The following is a 12604-nucleotide window of genomic DNA, read 5'->3' as shown; positions in this document are numbered from 1 at the left end:
TTTCCTCCTATTTTGAACGGGTCGAAGGCACCAATGTCGGCCCGTGTAGTTTATATGTTCTTGATAGGAACACAGAGGGTGGGCGGAGCCTGTATCTCATTATTACCTGAGTATAGATATCAGTCAGATTGTTGGATTGATATACTTGTTGTCTGTGTCATACTTGTATGTGTTGTTAGGAATGTGAGTGTGGGCGGGTCCCGTATCTCATAGATAGTTGAGTGTGGGTGGGGCTTGTATCTTATAGCATGATTTGAGTATGTATATAGGACTGATGGATAGATTTGTCTATACTAGTTGTTTATGTGATACTTGTATGTATGTTCAGTAGTTGAGTGTGGGCGGGGCCCATATCTCATAGTTAGTCGAGTGTGGGCGGGCCTGTATCTTATAGTTAGCCGAGTGTGGACAGGGCCCGTATTTCATAGTCAATCGAGTGTGGGCAGGGCCCGTGTCTTGTAGTTAGCCGAAAGTGGACGAGGTTCGTATCTCATAGTCAGCGGAGTGTGGGCGGGGTCTGTATCTCCTAGACAACGGAGTGTAGGCGAGGCTCGTATCTCCTAGTTAGCTGAGTGTGGGCGGGGCCTGTATCTCCTAGTAGCATGATTATTTGTATGGTATGTGGTAGTTCAGGGAGATTCACTAAGCTTCGTGCTTACAGTTTTCAGTTTTGGTTTCAGGTACTTCCGGTAGCAAGGGGAAGAGCTCGGGATGATTGCAGTGTACACACCATTTGATTAGCCTAGGATGTTTATCATTTGATATATTTGACAGATGTCTATGATATTTCGAGAAACAATGACTTATGATTTTTATGTGATGATTTGATAATTATGGTTTTCTTAATGATTTAAACTGAAAATTTTGGATTGTATTTTTGGGATGTTTCAGCCGACCCTTTGGATTTGATATCTTATTATGTCATAGTATGTTATAGTGCTATAGTGATCTGTTAGATCTGTATCTTGGTATATAGGATGATGTTATGCTTGGTGATCTGTAGATCTGCCTGACTATCTGTAGACTGTTTATATGTTTATCTGTTATATGTACACATATTTGGTTGGTGGTTGAGGCTTTATTGCTTTGCGCGTAAGCCAACAGGCCGGGAACATACCAACCCGATGGTTGATTGGGCCCGGGTATTCCATCATGAGGATGACAGGACTCATTGTATATTGGCATTCCAACCTGATGGTTGATTGTGTCTATGGTATTCCAACCTGATGGTTGATTGGACCCAGCATGCTGTTATTGTATATGTTATATGTTTATGTATTGGTACTTTGGGGGGACTCACTAAGTGTTGACTTACAATTTTGGGTTATGTTTCAGGTAGTTTGGATGGCCACGAAAAGACGAATGCATTGACCATACACATCCACTGACTTATGATTTTGGGAGACTCTGATGTTTGAAAATGTTTTGAAAACTATGATTGTAAAAAATTTATGAATTTTTGTTGTTTTAAATGTTTAAACTTCTTGTGATTTTTATTCGACAACTTTTTTTTGTTTTAACTCTTAATTCCTATGTTTTGTTGGTGGAAGAAGATGGAAGTTTGTTTGTATTTGTGCTTGCTAATTTGGAAGATGAAGGTTATATATATTCTAAATTGGATGGAGGTATAAAGCTCCGTCAAAAATGGTTTAATGTAAGTTAATTTGGAGATTGAATGTTCTTTGATAGCTTAAATGTAATCGTATTACAAATGGTTATTTGCCTGCTAATTTGAAGACTAAATGCTCTACATATGTTAATTTGAAGACTAGATGTTCTTCGTTATTTTTTATACGAGTATTGACATGAAAATATTAAATCTCAAAGAAATCTAATAAGATTATTATGAATATTTACATTAAAATGAAATTAGATTTACAACTCATAGTTTGTGAACTGTTTTTCTATATAATTTTGATATACATTTTACCAACAAATAATTGTTAGGAAAATATAACCCAAAATTGTACGAAAGAACAAAAGCATAAAGTTCTTGACTGAGGCCTGTGTTTAACACAGTTTCCTTAAAACAAATTCGCCATATATGGGTGTTTGTTTCCCTGGATACAACAGTGGAAAACAATTCTTCTAGATTGTCCTAACCCTCACTTGACCCGGATTATACATTGGTTGCAGCAAGAGAGAAAAGATGAAGCAGAAGCGTTAGAGAGGAAGATATTGATTTCGTTTCATTCGGTGTGTTTAACTAGTCACATAGGGATTGTATTTATAATACCCACTGTAATCGATATCATTAAAACGGAATCGTAACTGTCACAATTAAATAAGAGAACTAATCAAAGAATCAAAACCGAAATCTATGATTAATAGCTCTTAATTCGTTTTTGTAACAGTTAACCAAAAAGAAAAAATACAAAAAGGTCCTTGAACTTTTCTGGTCGACCAGTGCTGTATTCGAGTCAGCAGGATGCGCGCTCGCACACAAGTTCAATAGCCCGCATTTGCACCCCCCTGCGTGCGCGCGCAAGAGAGAGCCTTAACTCATTTATCTTCTCTTCAATTGTCTTACTTTGACAAGTAATTTCTCATTCATTTTTAATCCGTTTTGGACGTGTGATATATCGAAACGTAGATATCATGGAGGAGAACACAAATATATAATCAATAACTCGTTTTGATTATATTTAGAGTATTAAATTTGTGCTCAAAATGGAGAAAATCCATTTTTGGAAATTAATAAAATTAATTTTCCAATAATAACAAGAAAAAATATATTTTTTTTCATTGATCTGAAATTGCTTTAATGTTTCTTCAAGTTTCAATGTTGAAAAATGAAAACCACAACAACAATAGAAACAATAACAATTATGAGCCACAAAGAAATAAAAAAAGATCAAAACGAAAACGTTTATGAAGTACAATGAGTTTCTTTTAAAAATGTAGATTTTTTCCGAAAAATAATTGTCAATACTGGTAAACCTGTTCAAAATGATAAGAACGAAAAAAATACAAATTTGTGATGATTTATTAGAAAATCAATAGAAAATAGATTTAAACAAGAAAAAAAAAACAGAAAATCAAATTTTTTTATTATGATATTAACCAAAAAATCTTCGATTAAACTACTATTTCATATGTATATTTCTATTGTATAAATTAAAATTTTCATTAGCAGGAATATAATATGATTGGTTTGAGGTTTAATTCAACCAAGTATTAAAGAAAATCTAATAATCCAAATTACACATAAATAAGTCATGATTCATGGTCCCCTCCCCTCCCTTTAAAAGTTCAAGTTACACAATGAATAAATGGGATACATTCTTTGTGGCTTATCAAATATATAATTATCCTTACAAAGTGAAGCTTCCTACAAATACCCTCATATATTCATATATATTACTTACATCATTACATACGTCAAGAATACATCACTTACCACAAACACCCTATGGAATCCATATTCATGCCCCCATGAAGTGGATGGTATATAAGTTGCAATCGCAATCATATTCATTCCATCATAAGTGTTTCAAAAATTCTCGTTTAGCATGCCAACTTTCCCCTATTCATATCCTACGCTTTTATGCTCATTTGGTAGACCATAACCCCCATTTAAAGGTAGCTAGCATCAACAAGGAACAGAGAGTCCCACAATACACGTTTTTGATGTTATTGCCTATTTGCCCAAATGGAGATATTAAAATAGTCAAAGTGTGCAAATGTAGCAAGTGATATAGAGTCAACCACTTGGTTGAAAGCTTTAGTGGTCCTACACGATCCTAACTTATTTATCACTCTGACCTTGGTGTACGTCAATAACCCACTTTCATTACCAATATCATGAAAACAACTAAACAAGTAATAACATCTAGGGTTAGTAATAAAATTGACCATCAAACTCTTTTAGAATCACCATTTCAACTATAAAAATTCAAAAAGTATAAAAATTAGACCACAAACATACGATTTTTGATGCATCCGACCATTATCGTATGTTATAGTAGGACTGACCATCAAACTCTTTTAGAATCATCATTTCAACTATAAAAGCTCAAAAAGTGTAAAAATTAGACCATTATCATATGTTATAGTAGGATGCAGGTTTAGCAGTTTATGTGTGACATGCAACTTGGCATATGTTGGTCCATGTGGCAGTCACGTGACAATTACATGGTTTAATTTTATTTTTTTAGAATTATAAAATTATTATTATTACTCATATATTTGTAATCGGAAATAAGTGAGCATTATCAATCTAACAGTAATTGTATATGATATTGCATTAGCTCCAGTAAAATATTTGAATAAAGCAACCGTAAAAATTGAATTTAAGAGGTCATTATGAGAAGATCAAACACAAAGCACCAACAAAGATTCTAAGTGGGGTCCAAAGTGCAACATGGTATTTTTGTAATAATCAAAAAGTACAAGGGCAGCCTCATACTTTATTTCTATAAATACACCACAAACATAATCCATACAACCTTACTCAACAACTAAAAGAAACCAAAAAAACAAGCAAAAATGGGGAACTGCATCATTCGACAAAACAAGGTCATGCAAGCAGATTGGGAAATCAGTAAACATAAAGAACCCATGAAAGCTCATCCAGTCGTACCAGTTGTGCTTTATCCAGTGGCAATTCCGGTAATAAAGGCAGAATCAGAGAGAGATAATGGAGTTGTGAGGATTAAGGTGGTGATAAGTAAGCAAGAGTTGGAGGTGATGTTGAGAAAAGGAGGTGTTTCAGTAGGTGAACTGGTTTCACATATGAAAAAAGAAAGATTTGATGTGATTGATGATGATGATGATGATGAAGATGATAGAAATCGTGGAAGATGGAAGCCTGTTTTAGATAGCATACCTGAATTAAACTAGTTTTTTTATGAGTTATAATACCTCCATAGATTCAACATACAAAGAATATGTAGTCAGTGAGCATAAAAGATACAGTGAAACTTGATCAGCATGAATTGTAATAACATGAAAGCTTGTAAGTTAATATATTTAGTTCAATCATGTGATTTATTTGTTTCACTTTAATTCTCTAGTAAACATATTACTTGCTAGGTGAAAGAATTTTACGGAAATAATATGATACATGTAATAACAAAAATCGGTTATTTTTTATGTGACTAGAATTTTGGAAGTTCCCCTTGGTCAAGATGGTCTCAATTAGTAAGATTTGTAGTTTCATTTATTTATGTATTATAATTATAATATCCTACTTAAAAAAAATCTATTACTTTGAAAAATCTACCTAGTATTAGTAATAATTACTATGTATTTTGATGAAATTACTATAACCGGGTAGATTTTTTAAAATACAATGTTGTAAAAAGAAAAAACAAAAATAAGATGTAATAAACAAAACAACAGAGGTATGTTGTTATTTCTTGCATTTTACAGGGTCACAGTTAGACCATTTATGATATATTGATTAGAATATTGGCCAATGAAGAAGAAGAATGAGACAGAGATTAAAGTTTAAGCAATGAGGTCATTTGTTATCGAAGTTGTCTCTCTTGAATATAGGTACAATTATCTAATCATACCTCCCTCTTACCCTATTCGTATGAGAACTAGGTTTAAATGTGAAGGACATCTATTGTGCGAACATGTATGAATAATGCTATTATGTGAAAATGATTAAGAGAATAAGTTGTTTGGTAATGTGAATATGTTTAAATACACATAACTATTGTCATTATCATGCAACCATGCACTCTTACTAATTCTCATTCATTCTTGTTCTCACACATCCTTATTCACTCGTTCTTATTTTTACAAAATACAATTATCAAAATCACATTCTGACATAATTGAAATCATAAAAAAAATGTCCATACTACTACTCTTATAGACGATTTAATTAGTGAAAATATCTTATAATGACACTAGTTATATAAGGTTGAATGTATTCACATTACCATCAACACATTCTCTTAGTTATTCTCATACAATGTAACTGTCGACACATGTCCGCACTATATATATATATATATATATATATATATATATATATATATATATATATATATATATATATATATATAGGGCCGGCTTTATTTGTATCTCAACAAAGATAGGGCTTAGGGCCCCCACTTAATCAAATACCAAATACATATTACCTCTAACGTCCATATTAAATCAATGAATCTGGATAGCTAGCCTTCACACACGGCTCAAAAATTCTGTTAATTTTCTTCTCCATTCTCGGACTCTGAATCTCTGATTAGCGATTACGATTCTAGGCTCCTTTTCCATTATCGGCTAGTCGGCTTCTCCATAACAACATAACTGATATTCTGATAACTCCTTCTCATGATTTGTACTTTTGTATGTAAGCTTCATTGTTCAAAAATCAAAACAATCACAATCTGATCATCTGAACTCTGAAGGAAAGATTCAAAGATCGATTATCTGCCATCTACTCATCTGATTATCTATCACTGAAGGTAAACTCCATTAGTCCATTGTTGAAAAATTTATGATCTTTCTCAAACTAAAGTTCGCTATTACACTTCAATGGTATTTTATAATTTCAGTTATACTTTATTACTTTGTGAATTGTGAATAGTTCAAAGGGCCCCAAATTTTTGGTTTGCTTAGAGCCCCCAAACTTATTGAGCCGCCCCTATATATATATATATATATATATATATATATATATATATATATATATATATATATATATATATATATATATATATATATATATATATATATATATATATATATATATATATATATATATATATATATACACTTTGTGGTATAATCCAAATTGACTGGATAATGCAATTGAGTCCTGCAACCAATAAGTAATTGTGTTAGTGTTGTCATTCATCACTCATGTCGATATGAAATTAAAGATAGTAACAATTAATAATGGGCCTCATCTAGTAGTTATGATAGGTTTGAAAAGATCAAAGAAGCCGTTAAAGTGAAGCTACAAGTGCACTCATCGGTTTTTAGTCAATATCGTGAGTATAGTACAGTATCTAATAGAAAATAAATGTAAATTTTGAGAAATTAAATATCTTTCTATTTCTTATTACTTATCTTTTTATCCATATTGACAAATATTTTAAAATGTTTTTAATTTTATCTAAATATAACATTTGTCTTGGCGTGAGTAAGAAAATAAGTAGAAAGAAAATATAGTAATATATTTAATTTTTCAATTTGAATTAGTTTTTAACAAAATCAGAAAGTTTGATTGCTTCTTGTTGCTTTAATTTGGTGAATAACTAGAAACGATCTAATGTGTTTGGCTCCTTCAAGTACCAAAAATTGGCTGGTTTGGCCTATAGTTTTATAGACAAAATTTCAAAAATGGTCCTATGGTTTCAAGTGTCAAAGTGAGACTAACTTTCAGAACCCTTAAAAAATGCCCATGCTGTTTCAAAAAATGGCATAACATTTTGTCTTACTGTTGATGTTACTTTTAAAAAAATGAGCAATATACTCGGTTCCTATGCTTTTTAAAAAGTGGCAAGTTGGTCCTTTTTTGACCACCACCACTTTCAGCCTGACCACCACCACCACCATCATTGCCTTCAGCCACCGCCACCCATCACCACCATCTTTAACCACCATTCATAAGGGGAGAAGAGGAGAGAGTAAAGGGGTGAGGGTGTGTTGACTTTTATAAAAGGAGTAAATTTGTCATTTCATGTATACTTAATCCAACTTCACTAACGGAACGCTAAAAAGCACCAAAGTTGCAACTTTTTGAAACCACAGGGCCACATTCGGAGCGTTTTTGAAAGTTGTCCTCACCTTGCTACTTTTCGAAAAACAGAGGGACCGTTTTTTAAATTTTGTCTAGTTTATATTTCTAATGGATCAAATGGCCAACATTTATAATCATAGTTAAAGATGAAACAGGCCAAACAAGTGGAAAGTCGACTAAAGTGAATTAAGATGCTTACAAATTACAACCTCCTCCTCAACAGGTATTACCAAATTTCTGTAAGTTATATACAGCCAACACATATGAACACACCTTATCATACTATGTATATCAACATGTAATTAACTAGTTTTGTCTGTGTAACATAGGAATCAGGAAACACATACATGATACATCTGTGTGCTTGCTACTCTTGTTTCCTTTCCACTTCTAGGGAAATCTCATTACGCCGTGTAAATGGAAGTGTAAATGGTGGGTTATACTGAATATAATACATAAACACTTCTTATTAATTATTTATGCTTGAATTTATTTTTTATTCTTTTAAGATCATTTATATAATTTAATTACCTGTGCAACCTCCACAGATGCTCCACTTTTTACTTTGTATTGACTATCATTCTTTAGGCTGTTCCTGAGTGCTGATTCCCGGCGTATAACATCTTCATCACTCACAAACCCTGAATTGAGATTTCAGAATGCCATATTTTTCATAAATGTACATTTTCTTTTAATCAAAATAGGCTAATTTCGTCTTTCTTTTAGAATATAATCAATGAAAGGAATCACTCACCTGAAAAGGCAACAACAGCCACAGTTCTACCTGGTACCTCTTGGATAGTTACAGCAGAGTTTTTAGGCAGTGGCAACTTGGAACCATATTTTGAAGGCATCACAAATGACATCTTCCATTTATCTTCATCTTCCAGCTGAATATTATCCGAAAATGGTAAATAACAAAGATAAGAGAAGATTCTATATATAAACTCTATATTCTATAAACATGTAGATTGTAATGGAGGTATTGACCTACCTTCTTTGTTATCACAGGGGTAGTCATATCCATTGCCACACCTTTAGATTGTGTTTTTCGTGTAAGAACAGGGGTTGTCATCTCCATTGTTTCGTTTAATGTATTCTGGAAGAACATATACGGATCAAGAACGATATAAAAAGATAATTGTATTGTAGTATGTTGATGTTCCTAAAGTTTATTTGTATCAAGAAATCTGTAAGGAGAGATTGAATACCTTACCAAATAGGTATTCAGCTAGTACATTGAACGATTGAGATGCACCATTTAGATCGAATCCATATTTTCCAGGCATAGTTGTCTCAGCTACAAAGTAAGGCTGATTGAAAGCCAAAATCAGAGTTACCAGGAGGAACATGAAAAAAAAAACTTGTTTATAAGGAGATTAAGCAATACCTCGAGTTCTCTGATCTCATACTGATCGTTTCTGGTCAAAACTTTGAACCTCACGGTTTCCAGGTCGGGAACTGGAAACACAAAATTGCAGAAATAGAAACCCTAAAGTAAGAAAAGAAGAAGAAAAACGTCTAAATTGGTTCCTTTAGATTACACAAACCTGACATCAAAGCTTCTTCCAAATTCCGACTCTCGAACCTCTTCGGAAACACATATTTGGCCGTCTCTGTCGCCAAATCCGCCAAAACTACAACAAATTCATTAAACGTACGGTTACATATCAAATTACCGAGTATAATCAAAATAGGAAAGTGTAAAGAATAGGGGGGAATTGAAGACATCTACGTCGTTGAGAGACGGAAGTAGTTTGGGAGGCGAGAGCGAATATAAGAGATACTCGAGCTTCAAGAGCAGACATATTGTTAGCAGCGGTGGTTCTTCTTGTTGCGACGACGGATGATGGTGGTCTTTCGGTGGCCATTGATTTGGGGACTAGGGTTACAGTAGAAGGGTAAATTGATCGAGACATTGTTGCCTTGGAGTTATTTGAATTTCAGTTGGTAGTGGTGAGTCTGATGGTAGTTACTTTGGCCTTCAGTTCCACTCATTCCAATAAAATAAATTAATAAACGTCGACAAACTACAACCGCTACCATCAACGATCTTTTCTTGAACAAATATAACAAAACAAGAGGTATGGATGTTAACGGAAATTATAAAAAAGAAATAATATTTTTGAAAAAGTTTTACTCTAATCCAAAAAAAAATGAAATAGAAAAATTCCAATTATTTGATTTTACAAGATAATATGTTATTTTCTGTTAAAAAAAGTATATTTGTTAATTTTGGCCAAAATGAAATAATTTGGACTTTTATGTTCAATTTTTTTTTTTTTTGACTAAAGTGAAACTTTTCTGAAAATATTGATATTTTTCTGACAATTTCCTTGTTAAAAGCGGTAAAAACTGACAGAGTAAGTAACATGATATAAAATAAGCCATTTTGAGTAATCAATTCCAATCTGGTTTAATTATACGGGCGGATACGTCATGACATAGGAATTATACATGTTAAAGATCGAGAATTTCCCCCTTGAAAATTACATATTCATTTATATACAAATTTGTTTTTTAATTACTTAGATAACTTGGTAAGACCAAAACCAAAATCTTATATACAAGAAAATATTTGGGTTTGGTCGCTTTGTAACGTGGAATGACTTAAACAGCTAGATCAAAATTTTATTTTCTGAATTTCGTTTATTTTCAATACTCTACGGGTCCACTCGACTACTCCCTCCTTCTCGCGAACTTGAACATTTGCACTCCCAACTCCAACTTTCCGTTGTATCCTTTATATACTATGAATTTCGTCTTTCCGCCTCCCAACTCCTATTCATTTATGTTTTTCATTTTTCTTTTCTTTTTGCCTTCTAACTCCTACTCTTTCAACTTGTTAAATATTTTCAACCTGACATGAAACATATTTACAAGTTCTAACCTTAATTCGCAACCTAACACGAAAATAAATAGATTGACTCGACACAACATGATAAACGGGTCGGGTTAGAGTCAAGCTTTTTGAACCCGTTCAATGTTTCAGCTAGACGCAAATCTGACACAACACAACACATTTTCCAGGACTATTGACATTTGTGACTCTTTTTCCAAAACAAATTTTACATAGTCCATCTGAAATGAAATTTCAAAAATTATCTATGGATTTCAAAAATGGTTTTCCAAAATGTAGCATTATTTTTTAAATACTAAAAATGGAATTCTTATATAAAAGGTTGATTTTGGGTTGTACATAAACAAGGTATTATGTTCATACCATTTTGTTCAATAATCTTCTAACGATGCAATTTGAAAATATTAAGAAGAAATAGTTCGAAAATGTAACCAAGGATGAGTTCAAAAATGTTACCAAAAACTAGTTCGGAAATCTTACTAAGAACTATTTCAAAATCTTGAAGTTAGTTCGAAATTTTGATTTCTTTCATTGAGAACTAAGAGCTTGTATGTTGTAATTTATTCCAAGTTGGTTTTGTCCAAGTTTCCATTAAAAAAAATGAAAAAGATAGCTTACGGGTTGGAAATATACTACTTGGATATACCAACAAGCAGTTGAGATTCTCATGATTCTACTTGTTTTGCATAACTTGTTTGAAGATGTTAGAATTAAGTAGTTATTTGTACAAATTGGTTAAATTATGTTCAAAAATTTATGGTGTAAATGATTGTACTAGTTAATTAATTAGGCGACTCTACAATTTCATATAATACAATGAACGATTTGATAAAATAGCTTAGTATGCAATTAAAAATTCATTCATTTAAATCAAACGTGTAATAATAACCTTCAATTAGGATTTCTGAATTCTTGTACACAACGTTAGCCTTAGCCATATTCTTACTGTCCTTACTTGAGACCTTCGACTTTAGTGATTCGGTTGGTATATGAGCTTGATAGTTTAAACGAGTATGACTCAATTGTTGGCATCGATTGCATCCTTTTAGAATCGGGCCCTCACCTTGAGAATGCATGTGAGGGTGTTCTTTAGGATTGCCAGCTTGTCGTTTGTCCATAAGCATGAGTCTAACGATTGTTACCTCATCAGACCGGAGGGTGTGGGAGGGAAGTTTCCCTCACTTTTGGTGGGCCATACCCCTCTTTCTCTCACTTTCCTTTCCCTCGTCTAAAAGCCAAGGAATGGATGAGAAGCCCTTCCCTCACTTTTTTTTTAAATATATTTCATACATATATTATACTCATTTGGTAGGGAATCAAAAACCATGAATTTTGATATATTTTTTATATTTTTATAGTAGGTATATAATTTTATAAATATTAAAAAAGATAAAAAGAAAAAAAAAACAAAACAAAACTTTCCAATAACATGAAGAGAGAGAGTGCGGCACCCCCTCCCCCCACCTCTTTTTCCGCGGTTCTTTCCCTCGCCCACGGAGTGGTGTTCAAGAGTGAGGGAAGCTTCTCTCACCCCTTTCTCGCTCCCACTCCGTCCAGCCTCAGGGCTCTTGTCATTTAGTAGGGTGTGGAAGATTGGTCAAAATATGTATAAAAACAATATATGACTAGATGTGTATAAATGCAAAAGTTTGTTACTTTCCCTCTTTTATTGATAATTCTTAAGAAATATTTTCGTTACAAAAATGATCAAATTGTATAATATTAAATTATGTTGGAAATATTTTTATGTGATTGTCACTTTAAATAAGTTGAAAATTTAATTATATTTGCCTAACAAAAATTATCAAAATATTTCAGGCTTGAAGAATGTCTAAGTGGTTGATGACTTAAGTTTTCAAGTCTAGCAAAGCTTTCTAAACAAACAAAGCTTACAGGTTCAAGACCTGATTGGTCAAACCATGTCATGGGTTTTTCCAAGTCCTATAAATAAGGCCCTTACACTTATTATAAAGTTTCTCATTCCCTAGTTGCTCGATTGCTCATTCATCTCCACAATTTTCTAAAGAGAATTTGAGAGCCTT

At 32.8% G+C, this 12604-nt stretch overlaps 1 protein-coding gene across 3 annotated transcripts; it reads right to left on the bottom strand.

Annotated features, from left to right (window-relative positions):
• Window positions 1-6730: 6730 nt before the first annotated feature.
• On the bottom strand, window positions 6731-9780 carry LOC111897088 (heme-binding-like protein At3g10130, chloroplastic). 3 transcript variants are annotated; one of them, XM_052766880.1, is made up of 9 exons: window positions 9432-9780; window positions 9253-9339; window positions 9093-9163; window positions 8914-9015; window positions 8697-8801; window positions 8457-8592; window positions 8234-8343; window positions 8050-8144; window positions 6731-6775 (listed from the first exon to the last, which is right to left on the bottom strand). In XM_052766880.1, exons 1-8 carry the CDS (start codon window positions 9619-9621, stop codon window positions 8070-8072), a joined length of 876 nt encoding a protein of 291 aa, XP_052622840.1. In that variant the 5' UTR covers window positions 9622-9780; the 3' UTR covers window positions 6731-6775; window positions 8050-8069. The 3 variants fall into 3 exon arrangements, with proteins under 3 accessions (XP_052622840.1, XP_023748825.1, XP_023748826.1); XM_023893057.3 differs by lacking the exon at window positions 6731-6775 and having other exon boundaries at window positions 7857-8144; window positions 9432-9776; XM_023893058.3 differs by lacking the exon at window positions 6731-6775 and having other exon boundaries at window positions 7857-8144; window positions 9438-9767.
• Between the last annotated feature and the right edge of the window lie 2824 nt (window positions 9781-12604).

This window comes from Lactuca sativa, chromosome 8 (genome assembly GCF_002870075.4).
Source record: "Lactuca sativa cultivar Salinas chromosome 8, Lsat_Salinas_v11, whole genome shotgun sequence".
NCBI lineage: Eukaryota > Viridiplantae > Streptophyta > Magnoliopsida > Asterales > Asteraceae > Lactuca > Lactuca sativa.
The sequence above is the reverse complement of the archived record's forward strand: the minus strand, read 5'-3'. Positions and strand labels throughout refer to the sequence as shown.

What these genes read in the sequence shown, in the direction of transcription:
- LOC111897088 (XM_052766880.1), bottom strand. Translation starts at nt 9,621, where the DNA reads ATGTCTCGATCAATTTACCCTTCTACTGTAACCCTAGTCCCCAAATCA. An exon ending in ATGAGATCAGAGAACTCGAG is followed by an intron (nt 9,016 to 9,092) that starts GTATTGCTTAAT and finishes GCTTTCAATCAG; the next exon opens with CCTTACTTTGTAGCTGAGAC. An exon ending in CTGAATACCTATTTGGTAAG is followed by an intron (nt 8,802 to 8,913) that starts GTATTCAATCTC and finishes ATGTTCTTCCAG; the next exon opens with AATACATTAAACGAAACAAT.